This window comes from Strix aluco, chromosome Z (assembly GCF_031877795.1).
Source record: "Strix aluco isolate bStrAlu1 chromosome Z, bStrAlu1.hap1, whole genome shotgun sequence".
In the NCBI taxonomy this organism is placed as follows: domain Eukaryota; kingdom Metazoa; phylum Chordata; class Aves; order Strigiformes; family Strigidae; genus Strix; species Strix aluco.
Window position 1 is genome coordinate 24,471,912 of NC_133971.1, and position 15,527 is coordinate 24,487,438.

Genomic DNA, 15,527 nt, shown 5'->3' on the forward strand with positions numbered 1-15,527 from the left:
ATCACTGGGGAATTATTAAGAAAGTAGATTTGTCTCTGCTGTAAGAGTTTTCAGTTTTAAGACAGTTGTGGTAATTAATACCTTTACCATTTGGTAATTTTCCTGAGATTTAAATCAAAGAATTGTGTTAAAATGTAGAGTAACAAGAGGTCATTGAATAAAGTGCTTGTCAGGAACAGATATGTCAGCTACATTAAAAAGAAAATTCCCCAGATACATGTCTTGTTAGATGATAATATAATCTTCAAATAAGCTAGATCAGAATAGCAGTGAATGCACTCTTCTGTTTAAATGTGAGTTTTAAATTCCTGTGTTGAATTAATCACAAAAAAAAAGAAAAAATTTAAAAGTTGAATAAAACCAAATTTAATTCTATTCTATGAATGTCTGATGTTAAAATACAATTTATTTCATATTGCCACGATCTTAATGAAAAAGTCTAAAATGTAGTAAGAGATGCAGAAATACCTCAACAATCTATGCATTAAAAAATTCAATTAAAGATTTTGTCTTATCTCTAAAAAAATGCTAGTTTTCTAGTGAATTAGTCAGCAGTCAGAGGTTTGCAGACAAGACGCTCAGGTGACCACTGAAGAGTGGGAGTCAGAGCCCTAGGAAACTGGGCTTCTCTTTTAGGGGAGAATGGCCATGCTACCACTTCCTCGGGGAACACGTAGGGTTGGTTTGGTATTTGGCTGAATGCTCTGAGGAGATAGCATATTTCTAGCTATGTGTTTTGTACCATTGAGAATATGTAACCTGCATCTTTTGGAAGACCTTGAGCTAAAAGTGTATGCTCTAAGCTTCAGGCATGCTGGGTCTTTTGATTCCTCAGTACTTTATCTTTTTTTTATTTGACAGTCTAGGAAACTTGATGAAAAACTGCTATTCCCATAAGAGGATTCTTTTTCTCATAAATAATGGCCTATGTCTTCAGCTGCCACAGCTGGCATAACTCCTCTGATTTGATATCAGGATGTAAATCCAAGGAGATTTACTTCTATTTCCTGTAGATCTTCTTAGATGTGAGACCCGATTTTCTTCTGTTCCTAACATGATATCTTAAGGGACCATTTCTAGGCTGAAGTCCTATCTTTGGTAGAAGTAGCTGCCACCCATGTTAGGAATTGGTCAGGGTTATATCAGAAATTTGGAATATACTAAATTCCCACTTTGTCTGCTTCTTTTGCTTTTGTTGGTCTCTCTGTTAGCTATTTTAGCTACCACTCCCATGCGAGATGGTTCAGAATCACTGACAGATCCTGTAGACAGTGATACACATAATTGAGTGGAATCAGATAGATCTGTGGTGCAGTGTGCCAGGTCACTTTTTTAATGCTACGTTGCATGCCCCGTTCGTCTCTGAAAGTGCTTTCTGATGCATGCACTGCATGCCTAACTTAGCAGCACAGTCTTGCTGATGTTTTCCTTGTGCTCTGATCTGAACACTGCTGGGCTTAGCATCTCTTGCTTTTGAAGCCTAATGCCTTCCTTCAGCTGCAGCCCATCTCTCTCATGTGTGTACATCTACTGCACATTGTGAACACAAGGGAATAATCAGCAACTTGAGCAAATCCTCATTTATGTGACCAAAGCTCATCGCTTACCTCTGTGACAGCAAAGCTTCTTTTCCCACATGGAACAACCTTGTACCATTTGTCATGCAGAACATCCATGAAACCATGGGACTTGTACTGGCTTATCAGTTCAGAGATGTTTGAGGTGAGAGGAGAGTTGGGGGGAAGACCAATACCATATCCTAGAAGGAAAAACAGTACAATCATCTCTCTCTTACTTGTTTGCTTTTTGCTAAAGTATGTTCATTTCAGCTATAAACTACCAGCACGGCAGATCAAGTTGGCATTCAGTTTTAGCAAGCCAGTTCAAACCTGGATGCTGGCTTACTGTGGACTGAGAATGCCGAGAAAAGACTTTTTACTGTGCAAAGTAAAGTAGTCTAATACAAACAGGAGATGCAAATTCAAAATTGTTAAGGCCACAAAAATATGTAAAATTGGAGGTTCAAAAACTTAAGATGGAGGTACAGATAGATGAATAAATCTGTCTTATCTCTAGAAACACAGCCTTTTTCATGCCCTTGCCATGTGTTCTTCTTTTTTACCTTGTTTTAGGGGTACAAAAAAAGGCTTGCAAAAAGGCCTTAATGTCAAGTAAACCATTCTGTGATCCCTTTACATTTTTAGATCAGTGGATGTGACTGTGATGTCATATGTGACATTTTCTTTTTTTCCTATGTACTTTCTGATGAGAAGCTGTGTGAATGTAAATGTACATGGGAGCAGTCTATATTGTTGTTGCACAGCAATTTAAAGCCCAGGGGCTATGCTGTCCATTCGTGCAGTTCTGCTCTGGCAGTGACATGCACCTTTAGATAGTAATAAATACAGTTTTTAGCTACCATGTCTTCTTTCACCATGTTAAAGTGCTGGTAAAGGACTTAGTGTAAGTGAAAATGGATTCCATAACTATAATATGGTCTTTCAATTCGCAGAATCTATGTGTTTTGACTTTAGAAAAACAAATACAGTTCATGCCTGGAAGACATGCAGTTGCATGCAGAGATGTCCTGCCAGTTGCCTGCAGAGATTCCTTTCTAGTCTACCATGGATTTTTGTTTTTCAGTTCAGAATTCAGAATTTCAGACTGTCTCCTTTAAAAAAAACCCACAATACAGGAAGAAAAAATCCCCCAAACCCATAAATGTACATGAGTGGTAGATTTGCCATCACAGTGGCTTGCTTTTCAATGATGCAGAGTGATGTGGTGATATGCGTACCTACAATGCAGTAGCCTCCCTTGCTGCTGATTTTTGTACATTGTGCCTGTGTTTCCACCTGAATATATTTGCTAACATTGAAGGAATGAGAAGGCTTTCAGAGAAGGCATAGCTAATGTTCATGCATACTACATTTTCAGCATATTTAAGTGTTTCGTAATTAGGTGATATGAAGTCCAGTTATGTAAAAACGTATAGTTTGGGGTTTATTTGTTTTTTCTGTATTGAGATTTGCTTTACTTGATTCAAAGTTGTGGAAGCTGATGGTTTACTTCAGCAGAGCTGAGCTTTCTGAAGTGGAAGATTTACCAAGTTTCATGCACATGGTAAAACATGCAGCTGCACACACACAAATCCTCCTGCAGCCTGAACAGCTCTCTGTGCATCTATCCTTCCCAATAACAAAAAGAAAAGAAGAAAATGGATTGCTTTCAGGTCTCTGGTGTGAATTCAGATGAGAGACACTGATGAGGTATGGCAAAAAGGAGCATTCTGCAAAATGCCTAGTGCTGGTGACTTGTAGCTGAAATGATTAAAATGCTTAGCTTCCTCTGGCCTTCATTTAGAATACTGCCTTCCTCAATCAGGTTTGAACATTTCTGAAGAAGGTTGTTTTAATGTGTGATGGAAGTGGCCAGAATGATTGTCCCTGGAGGGGAGAAAAGAAGGACCTTCAATCATTTTCACTGGCCATCTATCACGAAAGTGATTCCTGAAATCTAATAGCTGCTAATGTGGTCACCCATGCTATTAGCAGCTTCAGATGAGCCTTGCTTCCAGGCTGCCTTCTGATCTGTCCTTGCTAACACACCAGGGCTGCCGAAGGCCACGTACCAGGGTAGTCTCCCTTCTTCAGCTTCAATCAGCTACAGATTCAGTGGGAATCTTTAAAATGGGAACTGACCTTTAAAATGGGAACAGTATTTATCTGCTTCAGATGAGAGTGAAAATGTAGAACAGCATTTTGAACATATTTCACTGAGTTTTGAACATGTGTAATGAAAGTGAGCCTACAAAAAGCTAGCCTCATTTCAGGACCTACTTTATTTAATTGTGAGCAGTGAAATGGACTGTGCCTCCTACTTGTTTGGAGACAGACTGCCTGAGCACTTTGAATAATTCCTATATAGAGCACGGCAACAGATGGTACAAATCATCTGAAAGTTCAAAAATCACAAAAAAGGGTGAAACTTTTGTTCTGCTTTATCACTGAGAATTTTACCATAATCCTCAAGGGGTCCACAGTTTCACCTGCATACTTTCATTGAGAATACCAAATCACAATAAAGCAAATGCAACACATGAGAAATAGAGCAGTATGATATTAAACTTCAATGATGGTATGCAGCAGTATGATTATTACCTTCAATGGCAAAGGGTTTTCCCACAGTTAGAAGCTTGCAGTCAGCATCTATTGATACTTCATAATCTAAGAGTGCTTTATCCATGATGAAGGCATCGAGTTTCTCTGGATCGTGTCTGTATTCAACATCAAAGTCAGAAACAATCATTTCACAGTCTAAGACTCAGTGATGCTCACTGAACATTTATCTATGCAGCTCTCTGGAAGATTACTGAATGAAAACCAAGACCAGGGAATGCTATTTTAACTGCAAACTGATGTATATTTTGGAGAAGGGAATTGTGCATGAAATACAAACTTTGTGCATCTACAGCAGGACAATGGGCATAGGACTTACTTTGCTCCCATGAAATACTACGGAATTGAAAGACAGGAAATAGTAAAATATGTTAGACTTTGACTCAATTGAAAGGTAGCACAAAGTTTTATTGGAAAAGATCAAAAATTGCTAAAATACCAGTGCTGTCTTGGCTTCTTTGTGATGTTAAAGTTATGGTCATGAGAGCAAAAATGCAGAAGGATAACTCATACAAAAGTGTTTCTCCTCCTTTCTCCTTGAATATGAGATAAATTAATTTCCTTCACCCAGATCAGCTTTTCTCTACGTTCAGTTTTTGTGAACACAGAGGACTCAATTTTACTAACAGAATCATTTATAAATAGCACACTTGCATAAAATGATGTTATAAAAGAACAGTTGCAGTGCCTCTTCTCATCTGATCCAGGGACTGCCCCCTCCACTTTTGTCACCTTAAAGGTCCCGGTGTTCTCCTGATGTGAAGTGGCATTACTTCATTGATTTCAATGGATTGATTCCAGTTTAACCGAAAGGAACTGCCATGTATCTTAATTATCATTAGGATGGTTCTGGGAAAGATACGTAAACAGGAAACTACTTCTGGTGAAAAATTCTCAGGCCATCTGTTATGCAACTTCTATGTGTAAAATGAATGAATTATTTCAGGCTTATTATCACCTCTCCTGTTTTCTGGCAGAGTGAATCAGTTGCGTGACCCCAGATTGTTAGGCACAAATGTCTGAAACACAGCGATACCATGATTCCCTAAAGCAAGAAGACTTGGTGTTTATTATTTTTTACCAGTCTAATGCTTCTTTTATTCATTTTAATGATAAATGCTTTAAGGTTTCTCTCTAAGAACCTTCTCTCCTCCCAGCATGCTGGAGATGCTGAGGAACCTCATTTGCAGCTTTTGCTTGGACTGTGATTTTTTTTCCGAATGCTCCTCACTGCCTGATGAAGGGCTCCCAAGCACAGAAACTTGCCAGGATTTATATGTTGCCCATGCTTGATGGCACTCTAGCAGTTAGTGTGAAGCACTGCTTCCCCTGGAAACACTCCAGCTGGTGCTACGCTAGCTTGCTCTCCAAGTACCGCTTCCTCCAGGTGACTACGTGCTTTCTCCTCTATCTCCCACACTCCCTTCAATGACTGTTTTGTGGGATAAGTGACACTGAAAGTGGGAAACCCATCACCATCTCACTGCTGTGCGTTCTAGTCAAGGGACCAGATCTGCTGTTGCACATAAAGGCTCACTTTAGATATGCCACTCCATCCGGGGTTGCAGGGACATTGTACCGTCGCATGTACTCATGCATCTCTGGGAAGCTTTGCCTCACATAATCTTCTGCGCTGCTTTCTCGCACGGTTCCAAACCGAAAACCTTGGGATGGGTGGTGGAGCTGAGGAGATGAAATTACAGATTAGCAGAGTCATTTGCCTCCTTCACAACTGGTATCTTGGTCTTATGTGTGAACAGTTTATCAGAAATTCTCTGCATTCAGAGACCTGTCTCTGATGTTTTCCTGCAGTCAGCTTTCCACATCACAGAAAAAGTTTGACAAGACTTACCAGGTGACTGATTAGCCTATTTGTGTACTCTCAGGGTTTTCTTCAAATGTGAAAAACATTTCCCTTGAGACACCCTGAACCCCCAAATCCAGGTGTTTATTTAGATTGTTTATCTTTCAGCATTTCAGACATTGTCATGAGAAGCCTCTAGGCTTGCTAGAATCCACTTTCTGGGTCTCCAGGTAGCCAGTGAAGGACCCACAATCTGGATTAGTTTTGGCAGAATGTCTTTTACTGGCTCCTTAAGGATGAGATGTGGTCTTCTGCAGAAGGGTAGCACGACCATTTCATTTCTAGAAGCCAAGACACCATACCATAGGCCGCTGCTGTCTTTGCTGCCATTCTCCACAGCGAAACTAAGGATTGAAGTGCTGTGGACACCAAAAAGTCTCCCCTGGCAGTGAGAAGGAGGAAGAACACCCCTCAGCATAGCCCAGGCTGTAAGCTTGATTACCAGGCTATGCACATAGACTTTTTGCAGTTCTGTGTCCTTTCCACAGCTGGCTCCACCTTCTGTATTAAAGCCCAGAGTAGTTTGGATGTTCACAAATTTCAGACTTCTGTTTCTAAAGTACCCTGTTTGTCTTTGGAGCATTTAGTGACTCATGGGGAAATTCTCAAATTGCAGCGGAGGTGCCAGGCGGTGTCCTCTATTATGCCAAGCACTTCCTTGAGATGGCCGAGTGTTGCCAAGACCATACTAATTGGAAAGCTTTCAGCAATGTACCAGCTTCTTAAAAGGTCAAACTTTCAGAGCACGGGAACGCAAATAAAGCTAAGGCTGAAATAGTCATGCTCTGTTTACTTTCCAGGAAGCTCATGATTTTCACAGCAGCTTGCAAAGATGATCTCACCATGGCCATGCTCTGCTTTGCAAAGACCAAGCAAAGAGGCATTGTGATGGCCCATCTGGCTATCTGTATTATCATCTATGTAAAACAGAGTGTAGGGCAACACAAAGCCACACAAAAGACATTTCTCACTCTTCTCTTCAATGACCCCACGGATAGAAGAGTATTCCTAGCTTTTTTAAGAATAAAAAAGGTAGGATGTAAATGCACAGTCATCTAGTTCAGTCTGAAAAGGAACAGAAAAAGGTCTTTTGGATGGTATTTTGATGACCTGGAAGGTATGAATATACTGTACTTCTGGTAATTTTTATCTGGAAAGTGGGCAGGTGCTTTCCACATTGTGCTCTGCTGATCTGGTCCCTGCGTTACAAACCAGGAATGAGGCCTGCAAGTAAACGCAAGACTGTGGGCATGGAGGGAGTCTTGGCATGTTTTTTGGGGTGTTCTGGTCTGGATAACCATGGGACAAGTAATGCTGGGTGCACCTCCATACAGAGCTGTCCACAGCGCTTGCTGTGCCAGAAGGACTGTGGGCGCAAATGGAAATGTTCTTGCCTGAAAGTGTGGAAGCAGCATGCAAGTGCCAGAAGACCTAAGTAACAGAGACTTGTGCTGTCACAAAACATCATGGAGACTTCCAGCACAATGCTTTAAACCCAAATCTAGTTCTAGTCTCAAGCCACTGAAAATGACAAGCTTAAAGAATGAGCTTGGAGTGGGCTCCATGTCCCAAGAAGCTAATCATCACAGTCAGTACTATTTTTTTAGGTTTATTTCTTGGCAGTTTCAGTGGAGAGACCAAAAAACCCACTGAGTCTCAACACAGAACCATACTGCCACCTTCTATCAACTTAGGTGTTGTGATATTTGTGGCCCACCTAGTGATGCCAACTGCATTGCAATGTCTGATTTGCAGCTAAAGACTGCTGATGCCTGACTTCACTGGAAACTATCCCGCAGTCAGACTGTCACCAATGTCTACATCTAGGTAAAAAATCGAGCCTCTGAGAAAGGCTAGTACAAAAAAAGAGAGTAAACTGCACCTCCATGCAGTTTTCTTTCCCAAATGCTTTACTGAGGACTCTCCATGCTTTGCTTTGTGTTGGGCACACTGTCAAATTTCACCACAAATGAGACAACATTGGAAAATGTATTAGATCAGAAGTCCATCTGGCTTAATATTGTGTCTCTAGCAACACCATATGTCTGGTGGGAAGTCTTAGGAAGTCTATGTAAGGAAGTTAGGTAGTGATCCTTGGCATCCTATGCTCTACCTGCTTCTGGCAATCTATGCTTTTTCTTAAGCATAATTATGCGTCTGCAACTTTGTATTTGATGACTCTGGACTCCTTTTATGAAGGATAAATCTTAATAGTGTTTTAATCCTCTGTGTCTGTTAGGACTTTTATTTTCTTCTTATTGCTGCTTATCCACATGAGGAAAAGGTTTGCTTGCAGCTATATGAAGAGTGAATTAACAAGGCAAAATGCTGCTGAAGGCAGATAATGGACTACCTGCACTACCTTCACTGCTGATCTACTGAGACTGCTAAGGGTTACTTGCTTCAACAGAAGATAAAAACTTCAGGATGGAAACAAGACTCATCAGTTCTCACTGCTGCTTTCTTACCTTCTGTAGTACTCTCCTGGGAAGATTCTGTGAAAAGATGGAATCCACAAATATCTGTGTCCCGACAGGATAGGTAAATGTCCTAGTCTTCCTGTGAGTCTTGCCGTATTAGTTGTCTCTTTTTTTATTCATCTTTTGTTTCTCATGCTCTGTTTCTTTTGTGTTTCTTATATTTTAAGAGTCCTATACTGAAAGAGTCTTTCTGTTTTCTTTAAACCGGTAACAGAATCCTAATGCCTAGGGCTTCAGAGAAATCAGGAACTCTGCAAAATCAGCATCTGAAGAATCAAGAATGGATTATGCTTTTTTTTAAACTGGTAATTTGTGGGAAACAGTTACTTGATTTTTTATCAGTAATAGCACATATAAACACTATCTTACCGAGATGAAACAGCTGTCCAAATTATGGGCATTTCTAGTATGTGGAGACTACACTTCTGTGTATGTTTTACTGTGTTTTTTCCATTCAAGGCTCTGTCAATGTGAAAGGTGAATAACCATCACAAAGCAGGTAATGGGCACTAGGAACTGTTGACACTTTTTATATCTGTATTGTGCCTAGAGATTTGCTGGCAATTCAAGTATGATTAAAAATAAATGATTGCAATAGCTGCAGATCCATCTCCAGACAGTTTTCTTGGCACTCAGCTTAGATAACCTTACAAGGTCCCTACAAAATCAGACATCTATGGCTGTAAGAAATCGAAAGAACAAGGTTTGTTTTGACCTAGAGAGAGACTTTCAGGGGACAGTGAATTCTCAGCTTGACAATTCACTGAACACTCACTCGTTTTTTTAAAAGGGTCATTGCCTCTGAATATAATTGCTCCTCAGTCAGTAGGCTAACTCTGTACTCCCAAGCAGCCTCTCCCATGCAGTGCAAGTGAGCTAAGCATTGCTACCACACGTGGGACTCATTAGTATTTAGCGAGTAACCAGCCCTTTGAATGTTAGCTAGCAAGGCCACCACAGCAAACTGCAAACTGTGACGACCAAGCAGCTGAGTGGGAGAGGTAGGGGAATTCCAACAGCCTGGGCAACGTAACAGTGTGTATATGAATATATCAATGGAGTAGCTAAAAGCTGATGGTTTTGGGGGGTTAAAAAGCTATTTAGTGTTGCTAGTTAGTGGCTCTCCCAAAAAAGGTGAAGGCTGTTGCAGTTAACAGTATCATTTTTGCAGCTCAAATATTGGAGATCAGGGATTTCATATTAGTAAATGGAGTTTTATATCTGAAGCACTGGTGTATTCCATGAATGGCCATACTACTTAGGTGCATCCCAAATTTTTAGAACTATCTCCCCAGTGCGAAAGCTGTTGCACATCAAGTTGTGAGACACGTGGTGACCTTCCACTTGGATCTGGGTTAGTATGTGGTTCAAACTCAAGAGATGGTCATGAGAGCCCTCGCAGCAGAGGGATGTAGTGCCAGAAGGAACCGAGCGCTTGTTGTCTTCAGTCAGTACTCTGAGTTCACAGGTTCAGGGCTGCAGAATGCCAAGACCAGAGGACCTTGCTGCATAGGTTGGGGGCAGATGGTTCAGGAAGATGACCCACTTTCTGTGACAACAGAGCTTTTGGGAGGGAGGACTAGGAAATACTGCTGGGAAGTGCAGGATGAAGGTACAGGAGAACGGCTGAAGAGTTTCGGAAGTGAGTACACTTTCTGGAATTGCGGTACTAATGCTGTCCCTGTGACCTCTAAGGACAATATCTACTGTGGGATGCATGGCCTGTGCCAGTACTTCCAAGGACAAGTCTCACTGTTTAAGAAAACATACCATGGCTAAGAAAACAAACAAGGACTAATGTTTTCCTACCTCATGTAATAAAACAAGGGGTAATGTGAATGCCTCCAAGTGCTGAGGAGGTGAAATGGTTGTTGAGTCACTTGAGCACTGAGACAGGGAGGTCATGTAGTGTTAAGGAAACTCAAGAGCTCTACAGAACATCCAGCTTCTCTGACAGCACCAGGAAAAGCTTTGGGACTTCTAAGAGTCTTCTATACCTTGTATAGCATTGTGCTACTAGACAAATGATGTTTGTGCTGCTTACTGCCAAAAGCAAATACTGCAGCTACCAGTTCCCTTGGATTGGCACCTTACTTTTAGATCTTCTTGGTTTCTGTCTTCTGTTGTTAAAACATCTGCTGTGTAGGAAGTGAAGAACTTGTTTTATTTGGGAAGATGTTGAGAAGAATTGGGCATCTGCATACATCTATGGCTTGGGGTGCCAATTATGCATGAAAATACCAATGTGATAAAACCACAGGAACAGAAACAGGAAAATGCAATCCTGAATGTCACGGATTTTTGCATTACTTGGCACATGCCAGTTTATGTAATACAGTGCCATTGCATTCAGTGCCATCAGCTAGGCTGAGAACACCTAGACTCAGACATGAAAAGACTCAGGCATAGAAATATCCTATGCAAGTTGGGATTTAAAGCTGAAAATGTATAAGATGCTGCCAGCAGTTAACCCTGACATACTCCAAAGTTGGACTGTTGGGTTTTGAGGTCTTTCTAGCAGGTTCTGGCTTCTGTATGATTTTCAGCGCTGCAAAGCTAGAGGATTTGGCTCAAAGACTTTTCCCCCCTTGGTGCCCTGGTTGTTATGTCTACTATCATTTTGAGGTTTGCATCAAACTCGGTTGTCGTGTATTTTTGCAGTGTGTAAGAACCCCAGGTATTCAGAATATAAATACACAGAAAAGATGGTCTCAGCTCCAAAAAAGCAGGCAAGACAATATTGCCTTCTGGTCCCGTGGAGTTTGAGCCTGCTGGGAACTGTGAAGAGACAAGGAAGGTCTAAACAGAGCAACTGTTGGGAAGGGTAATTACAGCTATTTTCTATAAGCAATGAAGTGACTGAAATCTAGGAAATGCTTTCACAGTACTTGATTGATTGATGGGGTGCACTAACTGCCTCGCTGAATCTGATTCAGAACTATTCTGTGCATCTGGATAGCTGGCTGGAGGAAAAATGCTTCAGGAACTCAATTTCTAATTGGCATCTCAAATAATTAAAATGATTTCATCATTTATTCAGTTAGCCTCTCCTTACCAAAATTCAACTCCATGAATTATTCTTTGAGGGAAATGAGAAAAGGGCAACCCAATATACAGTGGAGTGCAGTGCCAGTGACTGAACCCTACAGTGACAGATGTTAACGTGGATTCAGCTTTTACCACCACCTAGAATACTGCTTTTAATTTTCATAAGGTACAGAATGAGGGAATATGGCTGAAAACACTTTCCATACTTTTACAACAACTTCTAAGGAAAAATTATTATGTAAAGGTTTCTGCCCCATGATAGTGCTGGTTGTGTTTAACGGACATCTCGTATATCAGCAGAATTGCTGTTAGTGCAGCATGATCTCTGCCAGGGAACTGCTGCAGAATCTTGAAAAACTGTTTAGTTTTAGTTGCTAATCACTGGAAAGGGGTAGCATTAAGTGGTCTGCTCTGCTGTGAAGAGCTGACATGCTTTTAGAGCTGTGCTGTTTTGCAATGAGTCTTCTGTCTTTCACATATGAAGCAATAGCATTTTATCTTGCCCTATGTAACCAATACATTTAACTGGTCATCTAGCTGTTAATAAATTTCTCATGACCCCTTGATAAAAGAAATGCAATTGGTAGTGCTAAGCAAAGTTTCAGAAGAAAAAGAACAAAACAAATGAAATTTTTAAAAAAACAAACAATGTAGAACTCTGTTCATGGGCTTTTCCCTACTGGGGAAAACTAACTGGTGAATATTTATGGGGTGCAGAGGGAGATGAAAGAAAATTATTCACAGTGAAGCAATGAATTTCAAATTTTAGCAGATGAAAATTCACAGCTGAACTTCTGCAAGTGGAGGTTTTGTTCAGAAACTGTCCCATGTGTTCAGGCTTGGGAAGTGGAGACGTTCCCAGGGCCTCCAGGAGATGGTGTATGCAGAATACATTTGAAAGCTCACTTTCCATTCTCTGTTGCAAAAACTGTCAGTGGAGCTGATGCTTGGCTTGCCAGGATAATGTCAGATTTTGTTAAAATCCTGTCACTTTGAATCCAACTCAGTTAGGTCATTAGTTGGCATAAATCTTTACAGCTGCATTGAAGTCAATAAGCAGTTTCAATCTAGAAACAAATGCACAGTCCAGTACTGACAGTTTATTCTCCTGCATTGCAACAAGAGCATACATGAAAATAAATTGTGACTTAGGTCTCCATTTAAAAATATAAAGCCTCTGTATTGACACTCCCTGTGTGAGTGCTAATAATTAATTATATGATCTGCTCTGCTCCTCTGCGTGCTGCAGAAGCTGTACAGCTAAGGGATGAGACTGGGGACTGTAGTCTGTGGTAGGTAAGCTAATTTCTCAGGATTGCCTTGCTGATTGAGTTGCTGGACAGTGTTTTAGTGCAAAAAGCTCCATAAGAACAAAACTCTGGTGAATATGCAGTTAAAGGTGTGTTTATCCCTGTTTTTAATAGCACTTAAAGAGTTTTCTGCACAGTGGGATCTTTGAGTTGGGATTTATTTCAGGAGAGCTGAGAACTGTAAGATCGTAAGCGTAAATTATTGTAGGAAGAATTGATAGAGGAAAAAAAAAAAAAAGGGATCTAATTCCCAACAGGCAATAGATCAACTGTTTTCAGTTGTACTTCAGCAGCACAAAGCAGCCGTAAAAATGCTCCAGACTGAGTCACTTCATCTGCCATGTTCTTTTGCTTCCTACTTGTAAAATAGGGCTAATGCTGCTCTAAGGCAGGTGAAATCCTTTTCACATTAGAAGCAAGGGAAGGAGAGCTGTTTGGCTGAATACATGCTCAAACTACCAAAGAGACATGGGAGATTTCTCATTAAATAATCCCTCTTGGCCTTTATCCCGAGTCTCAGGTCTGTGGATGAAAAGGTATCACAGTTCTCTACAAGCAACTGAGGGCTGGAAGGGGAAACCTAATGTGACAATAGCTTAAAATGTAGGTAGCCTTCTCTACTTCAAAACAATCACCTTTCAAATCCTTTTTCTTAGAAATTTGTCCTGCTCCAGCTGTTGCTAGTTGATTAGGGCAACACTGTCAGTCCTCCTGGCCCCTGGCCATATGACAATTGTCCCCCAAGTACCAGGGCTGAACACAGTCCTCTATGGTGACACTGTCTAAACTTGCAAGGAAAGGCTAGTGCTCTGTGGTTTCCAGGAAAGGAACAGACAACGGTTTCCTGTTGCAAATGGGTCACCAGTTACTAGGATGAAGAGGTTTCCAATTGCAGATCATGGAACTGTCTACCAGTGCTGCCCTAATTTCTTAAATATATTATTTTCTGTTGGCTTTTGGTTCAAAAGCATCAAGTGAAGGTAAATCAGGAGTCCTTTGTTACTGACATATCCAACATTGGAACTAAATGTTATTTTTTTTCCTTCTTGGAATCAGTTTGGAACAGTGAGGCATGTATTAAGCATGGAGTGTAAAAGAAAAATGATGGGCTCACTCGTATGCCTTGACCTCTCTCACAGTGAAATATGGCCGACAGTATTTGACTTTACCTGGTGTTCAGCCAAATCTTATTGTACTCAATGAAAACTACTTTTTTTCTAGAGGGCTTGACCCCTTGGAATCCCTGAAATCCAGGGGATCAGTGTGGGAGCTGAGGGAGGACTTCTATCACTAGGAAGGTGAGCCAGGCTAGTATCCGGGTCTCTGTTTATAGATCACAATGGCTGTGACTTTTGTGAACAATAATAAATATCCTCAATACTGCTAAGTCAGCTGTACAATGATCTTCCATCTGCCAGGTGATAAGATCAACCTTAAGCATCTTCACTGTTCTCTGCTCCTCTTTGCCAGTTTCTTCAGTAACATCTCCTCATATTTCTCTGATTACATTATTTCCTGCAAGGGTCTGAGTCCCATCTACGATGCAGTTGCTATTTCTGGTGGTGTGCTCACTTTCATTTTTTTAAAAACAATGTGACATATAGGTACACTGCAGATTGAGACTAGGAAACTGATGTGAATACCGCTGGGAAAATGCTGAAACACATTAATTCCTTCTGGTGCTGAAAGAACAACCTTCGTGACCAGCATCACATGGAATAAAGACGTCAGGACTTCCTCCCTTCCACCCCTACCCCTACATTCTTTGGATCAAACAATTAGCATGGTGAGGTAGAGAGTGGACAAGACAATAGGTGACAGTGCAAAGGCATTCTGTGTAGGTGAAGACCTGGAGCAGTAGGGGTTAATATACAAAGATACCAAAAAGAAAATGGCAAGAAGGCATAAAAAGGCAGGTCTTGATGGGAAAGGAAACTTGATATGGAGGACACGGCAGTGCATTATCTGATAAACTGGATATCAGAATGATAAAAATCTGAACTAGACAGATTCTGAGCCTCCAAAGCTGTAACTTTACAAGAAAGCTTTAGCGAGGTGATGGGGAAGCTAAACAAGTCAAGTGGTCACCACTTGGCTAAAGAAGCCAAGATTTCACCTCCATAAATTGTAGGTGTCTTTCATTGCTGTATGAGATTGCTCTACAACGCCTGTTCTTTATTCTGACTTGAGTCTGATGCTTAATTTCTCCTTTGTCTGAGATTTTTTCCCTTTGGTCTCTGTGACACTTAAAGTCCTGAGTTCAGATCCTTCACTGACTCATTAATATTCAAAAAAGCATCATGTATTAATTAGCAGGCTGTGATGCTGTGAGTCATGACCTTTCTGTGCCCAGTGACCTTCTGCACAGAAACATACTCTATAGATTTTGGGGCCAAATTCTTTTAATCCTGCAGTCCCATACAAATACTAAACCCCATGGGAGCAGTAAGATTGCTGTTAACTTCACTGACTTTGTTGCTTGGCTTTTTGCTATACAATTTAATATATTTAAAACAAATTTAAATACATGCTATTTCATTATATATTTAATACTCAGCAGTGCAAGTGGCATTCCTTATAATGATACATCTTAGGTTGCTGCCATGAAAGAACATGGCAGTCTTTAAGAGCATTTTCTTCAGTGTAA

At 40.7% G+C, this 15,527-nt stretch overlaps 1 protein-coding gene across 1 annotated transcript in view; it reads right to left on the reverse strand.

The window, feature by feature from the left end:
- The window catches only part of GRIN3A (glutamate ionotropic receptor NMDA type subunit 3A), a 73,900-nt gene that overhangs the window by 14,777 nt on the left and 43,596 nt on the right, over positions 1-15,527 (reverse strand). The window contains exons 4-6 of the mRNA XM_074812134.1: positions 5,716-5,861; positions 4,161-4,276; positions 1,608-1,759 (exon numbers count right to left, since the gene is read on the reverse strand). Coding sequence (XP_074668235.1) covers positions 1,608-1,759; positions 4,161-4,276; positions 5,716-5,861 — 414 coding nt within the window. The remainder of the gene's footprint in view (positions 1-1,607; positions 1,760-4,160; positions 4,277-5,715; positions 5,862-15,527) is intronic.